Raw genomic sequence first — 27,940 nt, 5'->3', positions numbered from 1 at the left:
CGTTTCGGGCTGAGACCCTTCGTCAGGACTAACTGAAGGAAGAGCTAGTAAGAGATTTGAAAGTGTGAGCGGGAGGGGGAGATCCGAAATGATAGGAGAAGGCAGGAGGATCCCTCCCCCTCTTGTCTTCAGGTAGACAAAATCACGGATACATTCAAATTTCATTGTAGCTTCTACTCTTACTCTGAAATCATTAATGCTCTGCTGAAATTTAAAGTGCCCTATAGTGATGGCCTCTGTTGCTCAGGATTGACCATGGGTGTTGCATCCAAGCTGCGTTGGTACGCAAGATAGAGCCGTACAATATAGAAGGCAAGTTGTTGCCCATATAGCAACTCCCCGTCCCATTGCATCTGATGAACCCAAAGCGTCAGCAGAAACCAATATGTTTTGGTACCAGCAGTGTCACAGGAGTTACCAGACAGTGTTGAACTCAACATACCACTGCCTTAGAGATTCCAGCTGTGGATTTTTTCCGCAGGGTTTACTCCCAAAGCATTCCCCATGAGTGGGTATAGCCACAAGGAGGTTTGAGATCAGAGTTTTCCTTCCCTTAGATGAGCTGCCAAACTCGACTGATGAGCCCCACCTGCCTGAAGTGACTGGTTGTAAGGCACCAGTAACCCACCCTTGCACCTTCTCCTGTCTGTAGAAATGGTTCCATCGGGCCTAGTAGCTATGCTGCGTGTGAAGGCCAGGAGCTGGACTTGGTTGTCAGATGCTATTTGAGATGCATGCCATTGGGTGCATTTAATAGGTAGTGGAAGTTATCCCCACCACCAACCAAAGCTATAACAACGTTAAAGAAACAATTCACCTTGACAATGACATTAATGTGGTATTTTTCTTCAAAATTTTTTTTCCTGCTCCTCATGGTCTTCAAGGATGTGTTGTCATTGGAGAGAGTCCAGAGCAGGTTCGCAAGGATGATTCAGGGAATGAAGGGGTTAACATATGAGTGGCATTTGGCAGCTTTGGGCCTGTACTCACTGGAATTTAGAAGAATGCGTGAGAATCTCATTGAAACCTACCGAATGTTGAAAGGACTAGATAAGGTGGAGAGGATGTTTCCTATGGTGTGGGTATCCAGAACTAAAGGGCACAGCCTGAAAATTGAGGGGCGACCTTTTAGAACAGAGGTAAGGAGGAATTTTTTTAGCCAGAGAGTAATGAATCTGTGGAATGTTCTGCTACAGACTGCAGTGGAGGCCAAGTCTGTGGGTATATTTAAGGTGGAAGTTGATTGTTTCCTGATCAGTCAGGGCAACAAAGGATATGACGAGAAGGCAGATGTATGGGGTTGAGTGGGATCTGGGATCAGCCATGACTGAATGGTAGAGCAAACTCAATGGGCTGAATGGCCTAATTCTGCTCCTGTGTCTTCTGGTCTTATGGTCTTCTCATTGTGATGAGATTATACCAAAAAAACAAGTAATTTTTATTTTGTAAATTATCTGAATTTTAATTGCTGTTGGAGTGATGCAGCTGAAGTACACTGAACAGCCAGGAAATGATATAACAACAGATTGAATTACAGGAACTCTCTCTATTCCAATATAGTCTACGTTAGTCAATTCCATTATAGTCTGTGTGGAGGTCGGTGACCCATGGTGTGCCTCAGGGATCTGTTCTGGGACCCCTATTCTTTGTCATTTTTATAAATAACCTGGATGAGGAAGTGGAGGGATGGGCTAGTAAATTTGCTGATGACACAAAGGTTGGGGGTGTTGTGGATAGTATGGAGGGCTGTCAGAGGTTACAACGGAACATTGATAGGATGCAAAACTGGGCTGAGACGTGGCAGATGGAGTTCAACCCAGATAAGTGTGAGGTGGTTCATTTTTGTAGGTTAAATATGATGGCAGAATATAGTATTAATGGTAAGACTCTTGGCAGTGTGGAGGATTAGAGGGATCGTGGGGTCTGAGTCCATAGAACACTCAAAGGTGCTCTGCAGGTTGACTCTGTAGTTAAGAAGGCACTGTGTATTGGCCTTCATTAATCGTGGGATTGAGTTTAGGAGCCGAGAGGTAATGTTGCAGCTATATAGGACCCTAGTCAGACCCCACTTGGAGTACTATGCTCAGTTCTGGTCACCTCACTACAGGAAGGATGTGGAAACCAGAGAAAGGGTGCAGAGGAGATTTACAAGGATGTTGCCTGGATTGAGGACCATGTCTTATGAGAATAGGTTGAGTGAACTCGGCCTTTCCTCCTTGGAGTGATGGAGGATGAGAGGTGACCTGAAAGAGGCGTATAAGATGATGAGAGGCCTTGATTATGTGGATAGTCAGAGGCTTTCTCCCCCGGCCTGAAATGGCTAGCACGAGAGGGCATAGTTTTAAGGTGCTTGGAAGCAGGTACAGAGGAGATGTTGGGTAAGTTTTTATGCAGAGAGTGGTGAGCGTGGAATGGGCTGCCGGCGGTGGTGGTGGAGGCGGATATGATAGGGTCTTTTAAGAGACTCCTGGATAGGTACATGGAGCTTAGAAAAATACAAGGCTAGTGTAACCATAGAAGAGGTCATCGGGCTCGACTCAGAGTGGGGCCAAGAGCCGACAAAGCCGGGGAGATCAAAGGAGGATCGGCGAAAGGAAAACCGTAAGCCCCAACTTATGCACATTAGACTGTCTCAGGGCTGGGTGTGTCTGTACCCATGCCACACCCCTTCACCATTCCCAGCATCCTTTGTTCCTTCAGGTTTACAACCCCACTCTCTGCTGCACGTTGACAAATACGGTACTGTGCAAAAGTCTTAGGCATCCTAGCTAAAGACTTCTGCACAGTACTGCATACCCAATGATGCAGCTGAACTGCTGCATGGATGAGGGATAGATACTGCAGATGCATTTAAATGAAGTGCAGGGTCAAAGTAATTTTGCAAGATGTAATGCAACTGGAGAGTGTTAGATGCAATTTTTTTTTGTTTTCAGTGATGATCAGACGAAATGCTTTTTTGAACTGTGTTTCAAAATGAAGTGTGAAGAATGGTCACACACAAAATGCAGGAGGAACTCAGCAGCTCAGGCAGCATCAATAGAGAGGAATAAACAGTTGACATTTCAAACTGGAATCCTTCATCAGGATTTATTCTTCCCTATAGATACTGTCTGATCTGCTGAATTCCTCCAGCAGTGTTGCTGTGTTGCTCTGCATTTCCAACATCTACAGAATGTTTTGTGTTTATGAAGGAGGGTCATCTCAGATTTGCACAAGTGCATATGCAACAACACACACAAAATGTTGGAGGAATTCAGTAGGTCAGGCAGCATGTATGGAAAAGACTAAACAGTCGACGTTTCGGGTCAAGACCCTTCAGCAGGACTAAGAGGGAAGGGGCGATACACCTGAATTAAAAGGTCGAGGGTTGGGGGGTAAGAGGCTAGCTGGAAAGTGATTAGTGAATCCAGGTGGGTAAGAAAGGTCAAGGCCTGGGAAGAAAGAATCTGATAGGAGGGGAGAGTGGACAATAGGAAATGGGAAGGAAGAAGGCACCCAAGGGGAAGTAATTAGCAGATGAGTAGTAGTAAAAGGTCAGAGTGGGGAATAGAAGGGGGGGGGTTTGTTCACCAGAAGGAGAAATCGATATTCATGGCATCAGCTTGGAGAGTACCCAGACAGAATACGAGATGTTGCTCCTCCAGCTTGAGGGTGGTGTGCGTACAATAATATTTTCTCGTCCTCTGAGGTAGTTTTATGGTGATTGACAATTCACTGCTTTTGTCTCAAACACAGATCCTTGGCCCAATTTATTAATGTAAGTTCAGTTGATGACTTTTGTCCAACAGTCAGCAAATTATTTTCTCTGACACTGTATAATGACTCATATATAGTATGTATTAAGAATTTTTAAAAATGCTGATGGGTGGTCCTAGTTTGTTTTCACACTTATTTATTGCAAAAGGAGGAAATTTCTACTGCAGCATCAATTCAGTCATGCTCTTATTGAAAGCTGGTGCGGTTTGTGGTATGGGGTGGGTCTAGATAGCCGAACTCTGCTTCAACTTTGTTTTGCCCTTGTTGTCTTTGGTACAAATTCAGGTTTTGTTAAGATTCTGAAATATCCACCAACTTTTGAATTTACTTTCTTTCATCCTCCTCAGATGAAGAACCTTTCCTAATTGTTGTGAAAAACAGCATCATCTTTGGCATTTCCCTGAACCCTGATGACAAAACTAGTGATGCCATGGTTCCAATAGCAGGAGTTCAGAATGGTTTTGATGTTGATTTTGATGAAGACAATATGATGTATTGGGTCGAGCATCCAGTAAGTACAAATGTAGGATTTGTGACTGAATCTGAAACACTTAAAATTGGAAAGTAATGACAAATGGGTAACATTGAACGTTCTCATTGCATTGCCAGTTTACGTTTGCTAAATAGGTGCCATGCTCTTCACTGTTCCGGGTGAGCTGAGGCCAAATCAACTATCGTTAACTGAGGATGCTTCGGTCAAATTGCCATTTTACTGAGTTTTCCATTTCAGCTCAGATGCTTCAGAGAGGCACCCAAACAGGGTCTAACTGGAAAATGATATCTTCCTCAGAAGAGCTCAAGGTGCACATCAAGCACCGAATTTCAAGAATGCACTCTCTTTCTCCCACAGTGGTGCAGCTGCTGCCTCACAGTTCCAGAAGCCTGAGTCAATTATGACGTTCGACATTGTCACAAAGTGCTGGAAGAACTCCTGGAAATGAACCATATACTCCTCCCCAGCTCTTTCCCTTTATTCCACGCTCCACTGTCCTCTCCGATCAGATTCCATCATCTTCAGCCCTTTGCCACTTCCTCCTCTCACCTCCCAGCTTTTGACATCATTCCCACCTCCCCCTTTCACCCCTCACTTAGCACCTTTCACTTGTCACTTGACACTCTTGCTGTTCCCCTTCCGTCCACCATTTTGTACTAGCTCTCTCCCCTCTTTCCAGTCCAGGTAAAAGGTAAAAGGTCTCGACCCAAAACAATGCCCATTCATTTCCTTCTGTAGATGCTGCATGACCATTTAGATCCTCCAGGTTTCCAGCATCTATAATCTCGAGCCTGGAGTTACATGGACTTCCTAAGATCAAGTAGATTTCCTCCAACTTCCCAAAAATGTGTGGGTTGTTGGGTTAATTAGCACTGTATACAGACCACTTATCTTCAGGAAAGGTTGAAAGAGTACAGAGAAAATTTACAGAGATATTGCTGGGACTGGTGGACCTGAGTTGTCAGGAAAGATTGAATAAGTTAGAATTTTATTCCCTAGAATGTAGAATATTGAGGGGACATTTGATAGAGGTATACAAAAATTATGAGTCTTATAGATAGGGTAAATGCAAGCAGGCTTTTTCTATGGAGCAACACACACAAAATGTTGGAGGAACTCAGCAGGCCAGGCAGTATCTGTGGGGAAGAGTAAACAGTTGACGTTTTGGGCTGAGACCCTTCATCAGGATTGGAGAAAACAAGATGAGGAGTCAGAGTAAGAAGGTGAGGGGAGGAGAGGAAGAAGCACAAGGTAATAGGTGAAATCGAGGGGGTGGTGGACGAGTGAAGTAAAGGGTTGTGAAATTGATTAGTGAAAGAGGTAAAGGGCGGGAGAAGGGGGAATCTGATAGGAGAGGACCGAAGGCCATGGAAGAAAGCAAAGGGGAGGAGCACCAGATGCAGGTGATGGGCAGGCAAGGAGATAAATTGAGAGAGGGAAATGGGAATGGGGAATGGTGAAGGGGAGAGAGGCAGCGTTACTGGACACTCGACAAATCAATGTTCATGCCATCAGGTTGTAGGCTACACAGACGAATATAAGGTGTTGCTCCTCCAACCTAAGTGTGGCCTCATCGTGACAGTAGAGGAAGCCATGGACTGACGTGTTGGAATGGGAATGGGAATGGGAAGTGGAATTAAACCTGATGGCATGAACATCAATTTCTCGAATGTCCGGTAATGCCCCAACCCCAACCTTCACTATTCCCCATTCCCATTTCCCTCTCTCACCTTATCTCCTTACCTCTCTCTGGTGCTCCTCCACCTTCCTTTTTTCCTCTATGGCCTTTAGTCCTCTCCTATCAGATACCCCCTTCTCCAGCTCTGTATCACTTTCAACAATCAGCTTCCCAGCTCTTTACTTCACCTATTCCCCCCACCCAGTTTCACCTATATCCTTGTGTCTCTTTCTCCCCTCCCCCCATCTTCTAACTCTGACTCTTCATCTTTTTTTCCCCCAACCCTGGTGAAGGGTCTGGGCCTGAAACATCGACTGTACTGTTCTCCATCGATGCCTCCTGGCCTGCTGAGTTCCTCCAGCATTTTCTGTGTGTTACTTAGATTTCCAGCACCTGCAGATTTTCTTTTGTTTGTAATTCCACTGAGGTTCGGGTGGGACTACAATTAGAGGTCATGGTTAAGGGTGAAAGTTGAAATGTTAAAGGAGAACATGTGAGGAACCATCTTCACTGGGAGAGTGGTGAGAGTGTGGAATGAGCTGCCAGTGCGAGTGGTGGATACAGTTTCGATTTCAACGTTTAAGAGAAGTTAGATCGGTACTGTACATGGATGGGAGGGGTGTGGAGGGCTCTGGTCTGGGAGTAGGCAGTTTAAATGGTCGGCACAGACTAGATGGGCTGAGGGGCCTGTTTCTGTGCTCTAATTTTCGATGACTATGACTCTAAATCTAATCATGCTAATACTGTCTTCTTTGAACACATTCTGAAAAGAAATTGCAGTGGCATCTGGAAGAGATATGATAATTAAAGATGTGCATTGTTTGGAAGAGCTTAATTACCTTACAGTTATGCTTAGCCCCCACTTATGCAGTGCCAAGCAGATTTTACAAAGTCTAGCATTGATTCAAAGAGTTAGTGATCCTAAAAAGTACTCACGAATAACTGACAGACCTGAATCTGATGGTGGTGTCTGAAAAGAGGATGCTGTCCAAGTTGCATGCCGTCTTGGACAATGTCACCCATCCACTACATAATGGACTGGTTGGGCACAGGAGTACATTCAGCTAGAGACTCATTCCACTGAGATGCAACACTGAGCATCATAGGAAGTCATTCCTGCCTGTGGCCATCAAACTTTACAACTCCTTCCTTGGAGGGTCAGACACCCTGAGCCAATAGGCTGGTCCTGGACTTATTTCCTGGCATTATTTACACATTACTATTTAATTATTTATGGTTTTATTACTATTTAATTATTTATGGTGCAACTGTAACGAAAACCAATTTCCCTTGGGATCAATAAAGTATGACTACGACTGTGATCTTTCCAATATGTCTGACCATGACCTCCTCTTGTGCAAACTGAGGCCAGCCTTATATTCCTTCTGGCTACTCTCCAATCTGATGTTATGAATATCAATTTCTCCTTCCATTGAACAAAACTCCACCACCCCACACCCTTCCCCTATTTCCTACTCTGACCTTTTACTTATTCTTTCCTGCTATACTTCCCCCTGGATCCCTCTTCCTACCCTTACTCCCATGGTCCACTCTCCTGTCCTATTGGATTCTTTCTTCTCCAGCCCTTTATCTTTCCCACCCACTGGGCTTCACCCATCACCTTCTAGCTATCCCCTTTCCCCTCCCCTTGTCTTTTTATTCTGGTGTCTTCCTCCTTCCTTTCCCCACCCGAAGAAGGGTCTCAGTCCAAAACGTCGACTATCTTTTCCATGGATGCTGCCTGCCTGACCTGCTGAATTCCTCATGCATCTTGTTTGTTTTGCCTTGTATGCAATTTTACAAATCTGAACTGACCCTCCTTCATAAACATAATAGATTCTGTAGATGTTGGAAATCCAGAGCAGCATGCACAAAATGTTGGAGGAACTCAGCAGATCAGGCAGCATCTATACAGAGGAATAAATCCTGATTAAGGGTTTTGGCCCGAAACGTTGACTGCTTATGTTTTTCCATAGGTGTTGCCTGACCTGTCGAGTTTCTCAAGCATTTTGTCTGTGTTGCTTTTATTTCTTCTCATTATTATTTCTTTCTTTCTTGTACTTGTGCAGTTTGTTGTCTTTTCTACACTGTTTGAGCGGCAAAGTTAGTATGGTCTTTCATTGATTCTGTTATAGTTATTGTTCTATTGTAGATTTATTGAGTATGCCTGCAAGGAAGTGCATCTCAGTGTTGTATATGGTGACATATATCTACTTAGAGAATACATTTACTTTGAACATTGAACTTGGAGGCTGTGCGGATTTTCCTTAATCTGATTTATGTGTCTTTAGGGAGAAATTCACCGTGTGAAGTTAGATGGGACCAATAGGACAGTGTTTGCCCCAGCTTCCATCATTGGTTCCCCTATGGGTTTGGCTTTTGACTGGATTTCAATGAACCTTTACTATACCAACTTAGACCAACAGTCCATTGAGGTTAGTATGCTTAAATGGGTATGAATTCACATAGAAGAAAATTAACATTTAGCACTAATATAATTACAAATGCATAAATTTTAAATTCCAAAATTTCATTATAATAATTCTTGAAATATAACTTAATCCAACCTACCTGCTGATATGCAAATTGGATTATTATATTACTCTAGACCAGTTAATGGTAGGGGTCCATGGCATAAAAAGGGTTGGGAACCTCTGGTGTAAATAGTTAATTTTTATACCATTATGATTCTGGTGCTCCTTTTCGAAATGTTTGATTTGAAACTTAACTTTTGTCTATAAGTTGATTCTTTCACAAATGTGACTTGATAATATTTTAAAATGATTGTTCTTATTTTGACTCTAAGCAATATACACTTTCCTAGCCGCTTTATTAGGTACAGGAATGGAACCTGACGTGGTCTTCAGCTGCTGTAGCCCATCCACTCCAAGGCTCGACATGCGTGTTCAGAAATGTTCTTCTGCACACCACTTTTGTAACATGTGGCTGTTTGAGTTACTGTCACCTTCCTGTCAGCTTGAACCAGTCTGGCCGTTCACTTCTGTCCTCTCTTGTTAACAGGCCATTTGCACCCACAGAACTGCCACTCACTGGATTTTGTTTTTGTTTCTTGCACCATTCTCTGTAAACTCTGGAGACTATTGTATTGACATGACAATCCAGAAATTCAGCAATTTCTGAGATACTCAAACCACCCTGCCTGGCACCAACAATCAGTTTATGGTCAAAGTCACTTAGATTTTTTTGTTCCCCATTCTGGTGCTTGGTCTTAACAACAACTGAACCACTTGATCATGTCTGCATGCTTCGCTGCATTGAGTTGCTGTCATGTGATTGGCTGATTAGATTGCTGCATTAACAAGCAGATCTACCTAATATGGTCACAGAGCCATTGATAGAAAGCCCTTAGATGACTGTTAATTTAAATAATTTGCAGAAACATCAAACATAACTTAGGCTTTTAGTCAATAAATCTCTTGTGTGAAGGACATAAAATCTAATAGTCAAATAAATGAAAATTTTGTTCAGTATGATTGGAAATAAGCCTCATTTGCATTAATAAACAAAATTCTAAACCGCTGATTGAATTGTGGCATTGGACACAACAAATCTATCAGTGTATCCTTAATGTTAACATGTAGCCGCCTTTTTCCTGCTCAGCTTAAACTGCATTCACCTTCCCTTTCATTTAAACAGGATAATCCAACCTTCTATTCCCTTCCCCATTTCTAACTTTTTCTTGACTGCTTTGATTTTTTTTCCTTCTCAACTAAATTTAAAATCATGAAAAACATTGGTCAGAGGGATGATTATAAAATAGCTCTAGAAAAGGGGTTCCCAACCTGGGGTGCATGGACTCCCTGCTTTATGTCCACGGCATAAAAAAAGTTGGGAACACCTGTTGTAGAATTATTTCAATTTTCTTATAAGTACATGTTAGTACTTTTAGTAACTATAAGTGTACTACTTGTACTACTGTAAGTAGTGGTTAGTGTGACACTATTCTTGCTCATGGTGTCCTAGAGTTTGGAGTTCAATTCCAGAACTGTCTGTAAGGAGTCTCTGCAGAATGTGTGGATTTTGTATGGGTGCTCGGTTTCCTCCCACAGTCCAAAGACAAACCAGGTAGATTAATTGGTTATTGAAAAGTGTCCCAAGATTAAGTAAGAGTTAACAGGGTTTTTCATTGGGGCGGTGTGGCTTGAAGGACCAGAAGGGCCTACTCTACCCTGTATTGCTAAATAAATCAATAAAATGTTTTGTGCTATATTCAATTTACATTAAAAATACAATATAAAATGGCAGAGGGAATATTTTATTACCAAGCTGCCGTGGGACATGTGGACATGAGTTCTAATATTCTTTTGAAGCATTAACATTACGATACAAAAGCAGACTTGTAATTATTTTAAATCTCTTACTAGCTCTTCTTTCAGTTAGCCCCGGCGAAGGGTCTTGGCCCGAAACATCAACTGTACCTCTTCCTAGAGATGCTGCCTGGCCTGCTGCATTCACCAGCAACTTTTATGTGTGTTGCTTGAAATTCTAGCATCTGCAGATTTCCTTGTGTTTGCGTTTGTAATTATTTGTTGTGTGTGTTTTCCTGTAATAATTCCTTTCCTTTCAGGTAGTTAAAGTGCAGGGCGATGTCAAGTACAAAAAGACAATACTGACCAATAATGGGCAAAGGAGTGGTGTTGGGTCACCTGTTGGTATTGTGGTGAATCCAGCTAAAGGGTGAGTGAAAGTTTAATTTTTGTAGAAATTGAAATGTACCGTTTGAAAATTCAAAACTTTTGTTTTTGTACAGTGTAAAATATTTGAATGTTAACTTGCAGCATCACTTGTTTTGCTCCTAAAAAAAACATAAAATGAATCAGGCAGCACGGCAGCGTAGCAGTTAGCGCGGCACTATTACAGCTCAGGGTGTTCCAGAGTTCAGAGCTCAGTTCTGGTGCTGATCTGTAAGGAGTCTCTGTACGTCCTCCCCATGGAATGTGTGGGCTTTCTCCGGGTCCTCCAGCTCCCTCCCACAGTCCAAAGACTTACCAGGTAGGTTAATTGCTCATTGTAAAGTGTCCCGTGATCAGGTTAGGGTTAATCGGGTTTGTCGGGGGGCGGGGGGGCATGGCTCGAAGTGCTGGAAGGGACTACTCTGCGCTGTATTGCTAAATAATATAATCAGTATGATGGGGGAAAAGACTGTTGAGACATGACCTCTATCTATCCATCCATGAAAAGACTTGACTCCTGTGCTCAAGCAATTATTGTACGTAAATCGACTCAAAGGCATGGCAAGCCAATCAGGTGTACTTCACTGCAGTCTTACTAGTGGAAATTAGGTGTCACATCACAAAAGCAGCTAGGTAGGTAAGCTTTATCTAAACAAGACAAGGAAGATATTGGAAGGATCTAAAATGATTTCTAAGGGGAAGGAACCAGACTAGTGAGATAGAATTTTCTTGACCTCAGTAGTTTGGCAACTGATGGCAAAGCTGCTGATGGTGGAGTGGTTAAATACAGACACTATCTTGAGGCCAGAATTTGTAGGAAGAATTAGGGAGATCTCATATACACACACACACACACACACACACACACACACACACAGAATCCAGTATTGTCAAGTCTGTTTTACATAACAATATACAAGCTAATGAATGAATTCACTTCAGTCACAATATAAATATACTATCTCCACAAAAGTCTACTATTTCCAAATATGGAAACCCCTAGTGTCATGTTAATAGTCAATTCTTCTTATTGAAAAGAATATCAGTATTGATACCTACTTAACTAGTCAAGATATTCAAAATTCAGGTTGATTAACATAATTTCCTGTACACAAGTGTAAGGGAGAATAAAATAATCGTAACTCCATATCCAATGATGCACAAAAAACATGATAAGATGAAGAACACAATGAAGAAAGCACACTATAACTATAAATACACAAAATAGCTTAGACTGTACATAGATTATATGTCCAGAAAATCCTGCGCTTGGCACAGGAGTTTTTGTACATAAGGTGACTCTGACAGAAACTGATGAAGTAGTGGTAGTGGGGGGATGTGGACCCACCACTGTTTGGGGAAAGTCTGTGTTTTGATATAGTGGTCCAGGCATGGATGCTATGTAGCCTCCTCCCTGATGGGAGTGGGACAAACAGTTCATGAACAGGGTGAGTGGGATCCTTGGTGTTACTGCCCTTTTCCGGCCTCTTTCTGTATATATGTCCAGTGAAGTTTTGACTACCCATTGTAGAGCCTTCTTGTCCACCACTGTACATTTTCATATATTTTCCACTGATGCAGAATGTCAGGATGTTCTCTACTGTATTATCTGCAGAAGGATGTGAGTATAGATGTGCATTTTCCACTTCTCTTCAGATGCTCAGAAGATAGATCTCAGTAAAAGCACCCGATGAGACAGAGCAATAAAATGCATATATCTTAAATAATCATGCAGATTTGTGTTTGCATCAGCATCAACCTTTACAAACTAACAAATACAAATTAAACTTTATATCAGGGATTCCCAACCTTTTTTATGCCATGTATCAATACCATTAATCAAGAGGTCCGTGGAGCCCAGGTTGGGAACCCATGGTGTATATACACAGGTACATTCATTTTGATATGCGTAGTTGCAATAGAAGTGATTAATTTGGCTTTGTTAATATGTAAAGTAACATCTTTTATGGTGAAAATAGTTATTACTTTTCATCCAAACAAGACAAGGAAGACATTGACAGGATCTAAAATCATGCTGCAAAGATTGCTTCCTCATTCCTGCTTAAATCTATGACCCTTTGATTCTGGAATGGATTAGAAAACAGCAGAAAGCCCTCTTGTTTTAATCAGGATGTCCACACATGTGGGTCAATGTGGACATCCTGAGTTATTAGTGTTTCAGCACACCTCTCCAGTCTATGCCGCTTGTGGCATTTTGTATCTCATTCGGAGGAAGTAATTGGACATCGTGAATTTAATCTATTTATAAATTGGTGCCAGGGCAAAATCTACAATTTGTTACAATGCTCATGTTTTTGTGACACAGTAAATCTTTAACAATCTAATTGAATGTTTGTGTGTTGAAATTTTCCATATTCTAATCAATGATGGAATATACAGAATAACTGAGAGTGGTGTACAAAACATTTTCAGGAAGTTATACTGGACTGACCAAGGTACAGAGAATGGAGTCCCTGCAAAGATTGCCAGTGCCAATATGGATGGTTCCAATGCGAGAGTCCTCTTCACGAATAACCTGGATCATGTTGAGTTTATCACGATTGACATCAAGGAACGGAAGCTGTACTGGTCCATTTCTAGTACGGGTATGGTATGTATCTTCCATCTGAATAACACACATTTAGAATAAGTATATTCGTCATAAAATTTCAAAAGAACATCTACGTCTGTTTCCAGATATATATTAAATCAGTAGTAACATAATAAAGCATAAACAGCTTCTTTCTTGGTGCCTTTGTGCTATTTCTCGAATGGTTTCACCGAAACAAAAAGACATTACCTCAAAACCATCTTGATTCTATCACTTCTGGGGAGGGGGGGTAAAAGGTTTAGGTTAAGCATTATAATAATGTTTCCTGATTCTTCCGTATTTTAGGCATGGAACAATAAAAATATGACTGCAATTGTATTTATCAGGAGGCTGACTAGAGTCATAGAGTCATACACCACTGAAGCTGTTGACCAAGATACCCATCCAACCTAGTCTCATCACCCATGTTTGCTGCATGTCCCTGTAAACCAGGGGTTCCCAACCTGGGGTCCACAGACCCTTTACTTAATGGTATTGGTCCATGGCATAAAAATGGTTGGGAACCCTTGTCCTATAATCTTTTGATCCACATGCTGTACCTATCCAACTGTCTTTTAAAGGTTGTTATTGGCTCTGTACAACTACTTCCTCTGAGAGCATATTCCATATACATACACCCTCTGTGTAATTTTAAAAAATGCCTCACAAGTTCCTGCTTAGCTGTTTCTCTCTCACCTCTGCTCTCCTGTTCTCGATTGCCCAACCCTGGCATAATGGCTGAGTGCATTCATCTTGTCTACTCCCTCGAAAGTGCAAATGCCTCCATAACAGGGGTTCCCAACCGGGGGGTCCACAGATCCTTTGGTTAATGGTAAGGCTTTATGGCGTAAAGCAGGCTGGGAACTCCTACTTTATAAGTTCAGCTCTCATTTTCCTGCACTCCAAGGAAAATAGTTTCAGCCTGTCCAGCGGCTCCTTATAAGTCAAAGTTCAAACTAAATTTATTCTCAATTTACATATATATCACCATATACAACTCGGAGATTCATTCTCTACTAGGCATACTTAGTGAGTCCAATAACCATAATAGAATCAATGAAAGACTGCACCCATTTGGGTGGCAATCAACCAATGTGCAAAAGACTTATAGGGAAGTCACACGCTGAGATTGCAGTGAGATTAATTCAGAAGATATGTTGAATCATAGATTTATGGAAAAATATAGCACAGAAACAGGTCCTTTGGCCCACCTAATCCACCTAGTACTGTTGACCTGCACCTGGACCATAACCTTTCATAACCCATAACCCTACCATCCGATGTACCGGTCTAAGTTAATCTCTAACATTGAAATTAAGCTCCGTGCACCAGCTCATTCCACACCCTCACAACCCCGAGTGAAGAATTTTCCCTCATGTTCCCTTTAAACTTTTCATGTTTCACACTTAACCCGCAACCTCTAGTTGTAATCCTAGCCAACCTCAGTGGAAACCTTCATTTGCCTTACATATTCCCTTCATAACTTTATATATGTAAATCAAATCTCCCCTCAATTTTCTATGTTCCAGGGAATAAAGTCCTAAGCTTTTCAGTCTTTCCTCTTAACTCAGGTCCACCAGACCTGGCCTTGATATTCAAAAGTACATTTCTTTAGACATATCAAAAAGGTTAGAATAAAGAAATAAAAGTGTTATCTTTGTCAAGCTTATGGGAGAGGATTCAAAGGAGGTTAATGAAAATGATTCTGGGATTGAAGAGCTTACCATATGAAAAGTGTCACTGGAATTCAAAAGAATGAGAGGGGATCTCATTGAAAGCCATCAAATAAAAGGCCTGAATGTAGTGGACATGGACGTGAAGAGGATGTTTCCTGTGGTGGGGGAGTCTAAGAACAGAGGACACAACATAATCATAAAGGAACGTCCATTTAGAACGGAGATTAGGAAGAATTTCTTTAGCCAGAGAGTGATGAATCTGTGGAACTCGTTGCCACAGGCAGCTGTGGAGGCCAAGTCATTGGGTATATTTAAGGCAGAGGTTGATAAATTCTTGATTAGTCAGGGTGTGAAGGGTTATAGGGAGAGGCAGAAAACTGGGGCTGAGAGGAAAATGGATCAACCGTGATGAAGTGATGGTGCAGACTCGATGGGCCAAATGGCCTAATTCTGCTCCTGTGTCTTATAGGAATGAGAGTTGAGCTGAATGAGGAAAGTACCAAAGAGAACTGAGGAGTTATGCCAAATCAATCCTTAAGATTGAATTAATATGTGACACAAAAGGGAAGCAATAATAGATTAATAGTAACAACACACAAAATGCTGGAGAAAATCAGCAGGCCAGGCAGCATCTATGGAAATAGTTAACATTTTGAGCTGAGACCCTTCTTTAGGATGGTGCTCAAAATTTGCTTAAAAGAAGAACTTCTTGTGGGGGGTGTCATTCACTGAGTGAGAGTTTGTCTTCAGTGAAGACAGATGTAAGCATTGCCACTGTCACAATATAGGAGAAATCACAGAAAAATCCAACAGGATATGATAGTTAAAACACAATACTTAAGAGCAGCACTAAGAGTAGTGAAGTCATCCATCCTCAGTGGAATATATCCAAATTGGTGAGGGAAATAAAGATGGTAAGGATGCAAGCTAAGCAGGAATATTTCAAGGGAATGAATAATTAGACATACGTGACAGTACACATTTTGGAGGTGCTTGGTACGTGGAAATTGCTGAAATACGGGACCCAATTGAGCACCTCCGCACCATCTGCCACAAGTGGGACTTCTCAGTGGCCAAAAAGTTTAATTCCAATTCCCATTTCCATTTCGGTATGTCATTCTATGGACTCCTCATATGACAAGAGGAGGAGCAATACATTATATTCCATCTGTGTAGCCTCCAACCTGATGGTATTGAAATCAATTTCTCCTTCCAGTGAACAAATTCCACCCCTACTCCTATGAGGTGATAGCTGGAAAAGGTAACAGGCTGAAGGAGGAGGAAGCTGGTAAGAATGGAGAGTGACAGTGCGAGAAAGGGGAGGAGGAGAGGTACCAGAGGGAGGTGATAGGTAGGTGAGGAGAAGAGATGGGATAAGAGGGGAGCCAGAATGAGACATGGAAAAAGAAAGAAGGGGGAGAGGGGAGAAATTCCCATGTGTTAGATACTTTGATGTTCATGCCATCAGGTTGAAGACTACCCAGAATATGAGGTTTTGCTCCTTCGAACTAAGAGTGGCAGTGGACTGGCTGGAGTTGTTCTGTTTGCTTCAGAGAGGGTTAAAGGGAGATGAAATGAAGTTTGGTGTGGGAGAAATTCTAACAGAAGGGATGAAGACCTGAGATCACCAATTATAAGAGATTGACAAACAAGATGTACAATAATTCAGATCCGAACCTCTAACTAAGTCCATTCTGGTGTGTTCAGACTGATGCATGAAAGGTACATAATTTATACAAAGGCACATCACAAACTGTCCCTGAATTTTCCTTTAAAATATTGTTGCTACATAAAGAGCAAATAATCACATGACTAGCCCTTAGGAGGCTGACAATCTTAAAGTAATGAATTACTCTTCATAATCAATATTAGTTACATGAGAGAACCAAAGGGTTTTTTATTCACTGACATGCTGTGATTAGAATGCATTGCCTACAAAGGTAATCAAAGCAGACTAATTGTAGTATTGAATTGAATAAAATTTTTGTATTGAATTTTAAGATAAAACCTTGTAGGATCATAAGACTTAAGAGCATAATTAGTCCATTCAGCCCATTGACTCTGCTCTTCCATTCCATCATGGCTGATTTATTTTCCTTCTCAACTTCATTCTCCAGTCTTTTCCTCATAACCTTTGACACCCTGACTAATCAAGAGCCTGTCAACCATTGCATACAATGAATTGGCCTCCACAACTGCCCTTGGCAATGAATTCCACAGATTCACTACACTCTGGCTAAATAAATTCCTCCTCATCTCTGTTCTAAATGGATGTGTCTCTATTCTGAGGCTGTGCACTCTGGTCCATGACTCCCACTGATAGAAACATCCTCTCCACGTTAATTCTATCTAGGCCTTTCAATATTCGATAGGTTTCAACGTGATCCTCCCTCATTCGTTTGAACTCCAGTGCGCACAGGCCCAGAGCCGTCAAACACTCCTCATACATTAACACTTTCATTCCCGGAATTGTTCTGGTGAACCTCCTCTGGAACCCCTCCATGCTCGCACATTGTTTCTTAGATAAGGGACTCCCAAATCCATTTGCACCTCTGATTCTTGAAGTTACTCCCAATATAGAAAATAGTCTATGCCTTCATTCCTTCTAGCAAAATGCATGACCATACATTTACCCACACCATACTGCATCTGCCACTTCTTTGGCCACTCTCCCAATCTGTCTTAGTGCTTCTGCTCACTCCATATTTCCTCATTGCTACCGGCTTCTCCACCTATCTTTGCATCATCGGAAAACTTGGCCACAAAGCAGTCAATTCTGTCATCCAAGTCATTGAAATATAATGTGAAAACAAGACATCCCAACACTGCCCTCTGTAACACCACTAGTCGCCAGCAGCCAACCAGAAAAGGGCTCTATATTCACACTCTGCCCCCTGCCAGTCAGCCAAACTTCTATCCATGCTAGTATCTTTCCTGTAATACTGTGGGTTCTTAGATTATTAAGCAGCCTCATGTACGGGACCTTGTCAAATGACTTCTGAAAATCCAAGTTGCATATACTGACTCTCCTTTGTCTATCCTGCTTGTTATCTCCTCAAATAATTCCAACAGATTTGTCAGTTAATATTTCCCCTTAAGAAAACCATGCTGACTTTGGCCTATTTTATCATGTGCCAAGTACTCCAAAACATCATCCTTTCTCTGCCTCTCTCCCTTCTTAAAGAGTGGACTGAGTTTTTCAAATTTCCAGACCTCTGGATCCATTGCAGAATCTAGTGATTTTTGAAAGATCAGTACTAATGCCTCCACAATCTCTTCAGCTACCTCTTTCAGAACCCTGCAGTGTAGACCATCTGGTCCAGGTGACTTACAGTATCTACCTTCAGACCTTTCAGCTTTCCAAGAACCTGCTCCTTAGTAGTTGCAACTCACTCACTTCTGCCCCTGACATTCTTGAATTCCTGGCATACTACTAGTATCTTCCACAGTGAAGACATATGCATAATACGTACTCAGTTCACCAGCATTTCCTTGTCCCTGAGGTTATATTTCCAGCATAATTTTTCACTGGTCTTATATCCACTGTCACCTCTAACTCTTTATATATCTGAAAAAAGTTTTGTTATCCACTTTTATACTATTGCCTAGCTTACCTTCACGTTTGATCTTTACTCTGCTTATGGCTTTTCAGTTACCTTCTGTTTGTTTTTAAAAGACTCCTAATCCTCTAACTTCCCAATATTTTCCAAATATAATATTTTATTATATTATATGCTCTCTCTTTTCCTTTTATTCCATCTTTGACTTCTCTTTTCAGCTACAATTGTGTCATCCTCCATTTAGAATACTTCATCTTTGGGATGCATCTATCCTGCATCTTTCGAATTGCCCCCAGAAACTCCAGCCATTGCTAATTTTCCATCGTTCCTACTAGTGTTCCCTTTCAATCAACTTCGGCCAGCTCCTCTCTCATGCCTCAGTAATTTTCTTTACTCCACTGTAAGACTGATACATCTGACTTCAGCTTCTACCTCTCAAACTTCAGGGTGAATTCCACAATATTATAATCACCATTTCCCATCGGTTTCTTTACCTTAACCTCCCTATTCAAGTCTGTTTCATCGCACAATGTCCAATCCAGAATTGCTTTTCCCCTACTGGGTTCAACCACACATCTCTAAAAAGCCATGCTCTAGGCATTCTACAAATTCTTTCTCTTGGGGTCCGGCACCAACCTGATTTTCCCAATCTACTTGCATGTTGGAATCATTCATGACTACTGTAATGTTGACCATTTGACACACCTTTTCTATCTCCCATTGTAATCTGTACTCCACATCCTGGCTACTTTTTGGAGACCTGTATATAACTCCAATTAGGGTCTTTTTACTCTTGTTGTTTCTTAACTCTTCCCATAAAAATTATACATTTCCTGATCATATGTTACCTTTCGAACGACTTGATTTCATTTGTTTTTTTTAAACCAACTGAGCCACCTCCACCCTCTGCCTACCTGCCTGTCAGTCCTTTTGACACAATGTGTATCTTTGGATGCTAAGCTCCTAACTATGATCTTCTTTCAGCCATGATTTAGTAATGCACAAAACATCAGACTTGCCAATCTCTAACTGCACTATAAGATCCTTATTCTGTATACTGTGTGCATTCAAATATAATACCTTCAGTCCTGTATTCATCACACTTTTCGATTTTGCTCCTGTGTTACACTTCAGCTCATCCCAATGACTGTAATTTTGCCCTGTCATCTGCCTGTCCTTTCTCACAGTCCCAAGACACCCTGTACTACTTGTATATCAACTATCCCATCCTCAGCCTCTCAACCTATCACTCTGGTTCCTTTCTCCTGCCAAATTAGTTAAAACCCTCTCCAACAATTCTAGCAAATCGGCCTGCAGTGATATTTGTGGCCCTCAGGTTCAGCTGTAACCTGTCCTTTTTGTACATGTCATACCTTCCCTAGAAGGTAATGATCCAAAGATCTGAAACCCTGCCTCCTGCACCAATTCCGCAGCTATGCGTTCATCTGCCAAATCATCCTATTCTTGCCCTCAGTGGTACATGGCACAGACAACAATTCAGAAATTACAATCTGAGAGGTCCTGTTTTTCAGCTTTCTATCTAACTCAAGGACCTTTTCCCTTTTCTTTATCTACCTATGTCATTGGTATCACAACTCCCGGCTGCTCACTCTCCCCCTTTAGAATGCTGTGGTCCTGACCTGAGTTGTCTCTGATCCTGGCACCTGGGAGACAACAAACCATCTGGATGTGTTTTTCAGGTCCACAGCTCCTCCAACAATGGGATCCCCTATCACTGTAAGACCATAAGATATAGGAACAGAATGAGGCTATTCAGCCTGTTGAGTCTGCTGCGCCATTCCATCGTGGCTGAGCCCGGATCCCACTCAACCCCATACACCTGCCTTCTTGCCATATACTTTGATTCCCTGACCAATCAGGAAACTATCAACTTCTGCCTAAAGTATACTCACAGACTTGTCCCTCATTGTAGTCTGTGGCAGAGCATTCCACAGATTTACTGCTCTCTAGCTAAAAAAATTTCCTCCTTACCTCTGTTCTAAAAGGTCATTCCTCAATTTTGAGGCTGTGCCTCTAGTTCTGGATACTCCCACCACGGGAAACATCCTCTCTTCATTCACCTTATCTAGTCCTTTCATCATTCAGTAGGTTTCAATGAGATACCCCTGCATTCTTCTAAATTCCAGTGAGTACAGACTTAAACCTGCCAAACGCTCCTCACATATTAACCCCTTCATTCCCGGAATCATCCTTTTGAACCTCCTCTGGACTCTCTCCAATGACAACCCAAAACTTTTGACAATATTGCAAGTGCAGCCTGACTAGTGTCTTATAAAGCCTCAGCATTATCTCCTTGGTTCTATATGTTTTTCCCTTTGAAATAAATGCCAATATTCCATTTGCCTTCTTTATCACAGACTCAACCTGTAAATTAACCTTCTGGGAATCTTGCATGACGACTCCTAAGTCCCTCTGCACCTCTGGTGTTGGAACCTTCTCCCCATTTAGATAATAGTCGGCACTATTGTTCCTCTTACCAAAATGCATTATCATATATATTCCAACACTGTAATCCATCTGCCACTTTTTTGTCCATTCTTCCAATTTGTCTAAATCCTCAGCACTACCTAGCCCTTCACCTATCTTCATATTATCCACAAACTTTGCCACCAAGTCAACAACTCTATTATTCAAATTACTGACAAACAATGTGAAAAGTGGCGGTCCCAATACTGACCCTTGAGGAAAACCACTAGTCACTGGCAGCCAATCAGAAAAGGTCCCTTTATTCCCACTCACAGCCTCCTGCCTGTCAGCCATTCCTCTATCCAGGCCAGTATCTTTCCTGTATTGTCATAGGATTTTATCTTGTTGTCTATTCTTGGGTGGTGCACCTGTAACAAAACCCAATTTCCCTCGCGATCAATAAAGTATGACTATGACTATGACCAAGCAACCTCATGTGTGGCACCTTATCAAATGCCTTCTGAAAATCCAAGTAATTGACATCACTACCTCTTTTTTGCTTCCCCAAAGAACTCTAACAGATTTGTCAGGCAAGATTTCCCTTTACAAAAAGTATGCTGACTTTGAATTATTTTATAATTAGTCTCCAAGTACCCCAAAACCTCATCCTTAATAATAGACTCCAACGCTTTCCCAACCAAAGAAATTAAGCTAACTGTCCTATAACTTCCTTTCTTTTGCCTTCCTCCCTTCCTAAAGAGTGGAATGACACTTGCAATCTTCCAGTCCTCCAGGACCATGCCAGAATCAATTGATTCTTGAAAGTTCATGACATATGCATCCATTATTTCTTCAGCAACCTCTCTCAGGATTCTGGGATGTAACCTATCCAGTCCAGGAGACTTATCAATCTTAAGAGCTTTCAGTTTGCCTAGCAGCTTTTCCTTTGTAATACCAATAGCCTTCACTCCTGCTCCCTGACACTCTGTCTTCACTGTGGAAGACACTAGCAATGTGCTAGAGGTCCATGAGTGTCAGGGACAGGAGTGAATATCTTCTCCCTCCTTCTCCTCTGAGTCACAGTGCCTGAGACCTAACTGCTGTGGCTTTCTTCCGCTGTGTCATCCTCTCCAAGAGTATCCAAAGCGGTATAGCTATTGTTGAGGGGAATGGCCGCAGGGGTACTCTGCACTGGTTGCCTATCCCCTTTAAGCCCCCTGACGATCACCCAGTTACCTGTGTCCGCACTTTAGGTGTAACTACCTCCCTGTATGCCCCATCGGTCAACCCCTCAGCCTCCCAAATGATCCATTGTTCATCTAGTTCTAGCTGGGTGGCAAATACGGGTCTATAAGAGAAAGAGGAAATAAACAAAAAGTTGTTTAATTAGACTCAGTTTTGGCCCTTAGCTATTTTATCTTTGATGTATCACGACAAAAATACATGGCAACTGCTTAGATTATGAAATGCATTAAAAGTGTACTTTTATACATCATATGAAAGATGACTTGATTGCTTACCTGTGCAATGTTATTTCTGCCACATCTTTCTTTCATACCTCTGACTCATTTTGTTAAATTTGTTGCCATGGAAATCCTACAGCTTTTCTCAACGGTTTCATTCTGCCAATCTTCACAGAGCTCTACACCTGTCAGAACTCCTATATTTCTCATCCCATGGCTCCCTTTATAGTTTTTGTAATTTCCTGTTTCTAACTCTAACCCCTTCACCTTACTGATTGTGACACAATCTGTCTAATCCCTCCAGCCCCCAAAATGGCATTTCTAGCTGGTACTGGGAATTGTTTTAATATTTTAAAAAAGTCTTGTTAAAATTATATACTAAAATACTCAGTGGCTAAGATTGGTCTAGCCAGTGTGGCAATTTCTGCCCCAGATTTCCTCTGCAGTGCAATACCCGTTCTCCATCTTGCATTCCAAGGGCTACCACTTTCAAACCAGTGGTCCTGCATCCAACATCTCCTCATTTTGCTAAGTGAATTAAATTGACTTTTGAATTGAATTGACTTTATTTCTTACGCCCTTCACATACATGAGGAGTAAAAATCTTTCCATCTAAATGTGCAATCATAGTCATTTATAATAATTTTAATAAATAGTGGCTGTATAACATTATGATATTACTGTTTTCTTGTTAGTTGATGTGTTACTGGTCAATTACTTAGTATGGACAGGATTGTCTAGGACATGCATGAGACTCTTTGCTTATAATCCTTAATCATTTTTACTTTCAAGTCTGAAGGAATTAACTTCAGCACCTCACAGAATTCCTGTCAAACTAGTATGCCAGCTGACTTAAGCTGCATATCCTAAGGCCCAATCAAATGCCCATCATTCACTGGATTAAAACTACAGGCTGAGCACCAAGTGCATTTCACCCATTTCATGATGGAGTTACTGCTCTCAGTAATGTGTCCCGTGACTAGACTGGGAGACCTGATGTGCCAAGTCTGTTTTTTTTTCCTGGGTTTTACATGGTTGCTTGGAAGTCTGAGACTTGCTGACACTTGAATGGCTGACATTCAACAATTGGGTTCATATCTGTTAAGACAATTGGCTCAAAGTGTTACCAGAGAGGTTCAACATTGAAGAAAACATAATTTGAATGATGCCACCAGCAACTATGATTCTCTTCTGTCTTTTCGTCACGTTTCAAAGGTCTGTTTTCTTTATTAGACCATGTTTCAATCAACATTATTTACTGCCCTTCTTCCTCTTCACCACAGGAAATATAACACCATCCTTTACCCTCTTCCCAATAACTATGTACAGCTGTGATGGTATTGTGTTTGCTGACCATGAAGTTCTAAACTCAAACGAAGACCGTAATTCCTATCAGATATAAATAGCCACGAGTGCACACGCTGTAACTTCCTGATCTTCAAAAACTAGTTCACTCCATGGTGTTTAGCTGCAAATACCCGCTATTTGGGTGGTGGGTTCCCTCTCCCTACCAAGGAGAAGATACTTCCAGCTAACAAAGTAGTTTAAAGCACATTTCATTTATTTTCAACGATACACCTTTAAATCCAGACAACGTTTTTAGGACATGTTTAAATCTCAAAGGCTTTCTATCTTAAACATCTCCAAATTACAAACCATTTCTGAAACAAAGGATTTCCAAAACCCAATTCCTGTAAACTAAAAAGATATGCCAACAATGCAGATGAACAAATTGTTCATCACAGAAATTGAAAGCAGAGGAATGGTCTCTAGTTCACCCTGTGTTTCTTTCATCCTTCTTGATGTTCCTTACCCCTTTCCTGATATGCTGTATACACTTATACAGTTTCTTTATTCCTTGGTTGATTTCACACATGTGATATTTCCGCAGACATTTTTTTACAAAAACAGTTTAAAAATTTTGTGAAGACATTTAATGTTGTGAAGCTAACTTCCTCAGGTACTTAAAAATCCCAACTTAATAATACATCAGTTATTGATATGCAAAGTATTCGTTTCCATCTGGTCTGCAAGCTTCCTTGAAGTAAACAACTTAGCAAGCTTGTCTGCTTTGAAACAAACTAAATTACACAACCCATTGTCGTATGCTACAAGACCAGTATTGTGCGTTAGCATCTGCTCCGTAGACAGAGCTCGTTTGCAAAGCTGCTCTATAGACAATACTTTGTTTTAACTTTAAATTGATACTGTTTGCTATTTACATTTAAAAACTGAAGACTGACTCCCATTTATGACCAGAAGCTAAACATTTAGTCAGAAGTTTACTTACAACTGTTTGGCAAAGGATGAATCCCGCTGAACCAGGAAGCAAATACCTATCACATTCCTAAATGTATATTTCAGATGAAACTGCAACTTACTTGCATATTTAGTCAGGGTACAATTTGAGTGAAATACTCACAATACCGTCTCCTCCATATAGTGGAGACCAGCCATTGAATATGTGACTGCTTTATGGACAGTTTTACATCTTGCACTGAAGAGCTGCCACAAAAGGATTGACTTTCATGGTACAGTGCATGTCAGTGATGACAAATCTCTGTTCAATCTGTAAATACAACCCAGAGCTTTCAGCATCCATTGCATTAACTGCCCACCTCACTCAGATCTCAGCCACTTTCACTCTTCCAATGAAACTTACCTGTGAACAAGTATAACACCTCAGCCTTCTGTTAAATACATTATATTCTTCCAGAGCAGGGGTTCCCAACCTTTTTTATGCCGTGGACTAATATCATTAACCGAGAAGTCCATGGGCCCCAGGTTGGGAACTCCTGTTCTAGTGTCAATGCTGATAATATCAGGTAAATGATTTTGCTGTTACCATTTCAAAGATTCAAAGTACATTTATTATCAAAGAATGCATACAGTATACAACCCTGAGATTCGTCTTCCAACAGACAGCTGTGAAAAAAAGATACACCATAGAAACATTTCAAGCATTTATGCCTCATTCAGTTCCTTGCCTGCTCCTTTTTTGCCTAGCATCATCATTTGTTTTAGCTTTTAATCCCCTTTGTCTACAACTCTAATTATCCTTTTTAATCTTTCCTTCCCTCTGTATTTCCTCTGCTTATTTACATTTTTATCTTTTCTTTCCGGTTATGAGAAAAATCATCATCCTGAAACATTAATTTTATTTCTTTCTTCAGAGATGCTGCCAGATCTACTGAGCATTTCAAGCATGTTCTGTTTTTATTAATATTTCTATGTTTTCCAAATAGATTGAACGAGGCGATCTAAATGGTTTAAACCGAGTGACCATAGTCAGTTACCTTTCTCATCCTCGGGGAATAGCCATATACGAGAACTTCCTTTACTATGCAGATAGTGATTACGAAGTCATTGAGCGTGTGGACAAGAACACTGGTGAAAATGCAGTTGTGATGAGGAATAATATCGCGGGGTTGATGTCCCTCCGTGTCCACTTCCGAGACGGTGAGTACGACTTGTCATGGGCTGAGTATTAAATAAACTCCTTCGGAGTTACACCATAGTAGTGAAATGTAAATTGTGCAGAGCTATTCTAATGGTACAAAAGGTTCAGTTTTTATATCAGAGTATGTATACAGTATACAATCTGAAATTCTTACTCTTCGCAGATATCCATGAAACAGAAAAACCCCAAAAGATAGAAACATCAGAACCCTAATGCCCCGCCTCCTCTCCCACCTCACCCCTCCCACCATCCGAGCAATATTAAAAGCACCCAAAGAAACCTTGATCTAGAGTCAGTCAAAGATTACAGTCCATAAGCCAGCACTTTGGTATCTCAGACAGGCTGTCTCACATTAGCGAGGGAGAAGGATAGACTGATCGTTCCTGTAACAATGAGAGCAAAGTTACAATTTTCCATGTTGCTTCTCCAAGTCCCTCATCGAGGATCAACAGGCTCTCATTCACCATTAAAAGAGAGGATTGCTGGAGTACAGGGGCTTTCTTCTTACAGCAGCACACATGGCCTGCTGTCCCGATGTTTCAGTTTCCCACAATGCTTCAGTGGGCGACATCAGCGAAGAGCCGGATTGTCCATTGGGCTGCTCCCCAGAGATGCACCTCTTCCAGACCACTCCTGGACATACTGAAACACCAGGTTGGCTAGAACAAGAACCACTGCTCACGGAGAACCAGAGTTTGACTTACAGCTGTAGATCACAGACTCTGACAGGACCCCAGCCACATTGAAAAGAAAAGAGAGATATGAGAAAAAGAAGAATAAGTTGTTTCGTGGACAAACTGGAAGAAGTTGTCTGGGTCTACAAAAACCGCTTTAATCTCTTGTTACTTTAACCAAAACACCCATATAATATTTCAATACTTTATGTAAGTTAAATACTGCCTAGTTGGTGGGACTTTGTCTCTGAACCAGAAAATGGTGAGTTTTCATTCTGTTGTAGAGACTGATACTCAAGTGCAGTGCCAAGGAATTGCTGGAGCGTTGCAGTTGCTACCCTACGACCTGACCTGGTACAGGTGGTCATGCAACTCTTAACTCTGTTTTAAAGAAGAGCATAGGACTTATCTCCAAAGTTCTAGCCAAACTTTCTCTCTCAACTAGTATCACTAGAATGGATATTCACCTACAGCTTATTTGTGGGAGCTTGCTCTGTTAAAATTAATTGTTGCATTTACTGCAACCCAACTTTGACTTAAGTTTGCACACACAAAATGCTGGAGGAACTAAGCAGGTGAGGCAGCATCTATGGAAATGAATAAACAGTTGACATTTCGGGCCAAGACCCTTCTACAGGAGGGCAAAGGAAGGGGGAAGATGCCAGAATAAGAAGATGGGTAGAGGAAGGAGGAGCCAGAAGGTGATAGGTGAAGCCAGGTGGGTAGGAAAGATCAAGGGCTGGAGAAGAAGGAATCGGATAGGAGAGGAGAGTGGACCATAGGAAAATCCGATTCCATTCAATGACAGTGTGCACTTCCTCTGGGTCCTCGGTTATGCCTTGTGGTGAAAGAACATAATCCAGGTAGGAAATGACTGGGGTGTGGAACTGACATTTCTCTAACTTGTAGTAGAGTTAGTTTTTGATGAGACACTGAAGGACTGAATGGATGTAACAGACGTGGTTTTTGGGGTCCTTGGAGAAGATGAGGATGTTGACGAGGTACACAAACGCACACTTGTGTAGCATGTCTCATTGATGAAGGTTTTGAAAATGGCTAGACTGTTGGAAAGTCTGAAAGGCATCAGGAGGTTTGATATTGTGGAGTTCACCAAGCTTAGTAACTAGCTTGTAGATGTTTCATCGGCAGTTGAGGTGACATCCTCAGTGTTCAGTTGTTGGCATTTCTCTCTGGGAGAACTTCCACTTATATTGCCCCCCCCCCACCACCTATATTGCCCCCCCACCCTCATTTGCATTTGCTTGCCTTGGTCCGGGTTGGCCACCCCTTCTGTTGAATTCACTTTGGGAGCAAGAACAGGAAGGCAGGTTATTATCTGGATGGTGTGGAGTTAGGTAAGGGAGAAATACAAAGAGATCTAGGAGTACTTGTTCATCAGTCTCTGAAGGTGAATAAGCAAGTGCAGCAGGCAGTGAAGAAGGCTAATGGAATGTTGGCCTTTATTACAA

General features: G+C 41.5%; 1 protein-coding gene across 1 annotated transcript in view; it reads left to right on the top strand.

The window, feature by feature from the left end:
- The window catches only part of lrp2a (low density lipoprotein receptor-related protein 2a), a 404,078-nt gene that overhangs the window by 157,950 nt on the left and 218,188 nt on the right, over positions 1–27,940 (top strand). Inside the window, 5 exon segments of the mRNA XM_063052409.1 lie at positions 4,104–4,267; positions 8,219–8,366; positions 10,520–10,625; positions 13,055–13,232; positions 25,583–25,796. Coding sequence (XP_062908479.1) covers positions 4,104–4,267; positions 8,219–8,366; positions 10,520–10,625; positions 13,055–13,232; positions 25,583–25,796 — 810 coding nt within the window.

This window comes from Mobula hypostoma, chromosome 6 (genome assembly GCF_963921235.1).
Source record: "Mobula hypostoma chromosome 6, sMobHyp1.1, whole genome shotgun sequence".
NCBI classification, from domain to species: Eukaryota; Metazoa; Chordata; class Chondrichthyes; order Myliobatiformes; family Myliobatidae; genus Mobula; species Mobula hypostoma.
This window is presented reverse-complemented; position numbering and strand designations above follow the sequence as displayed.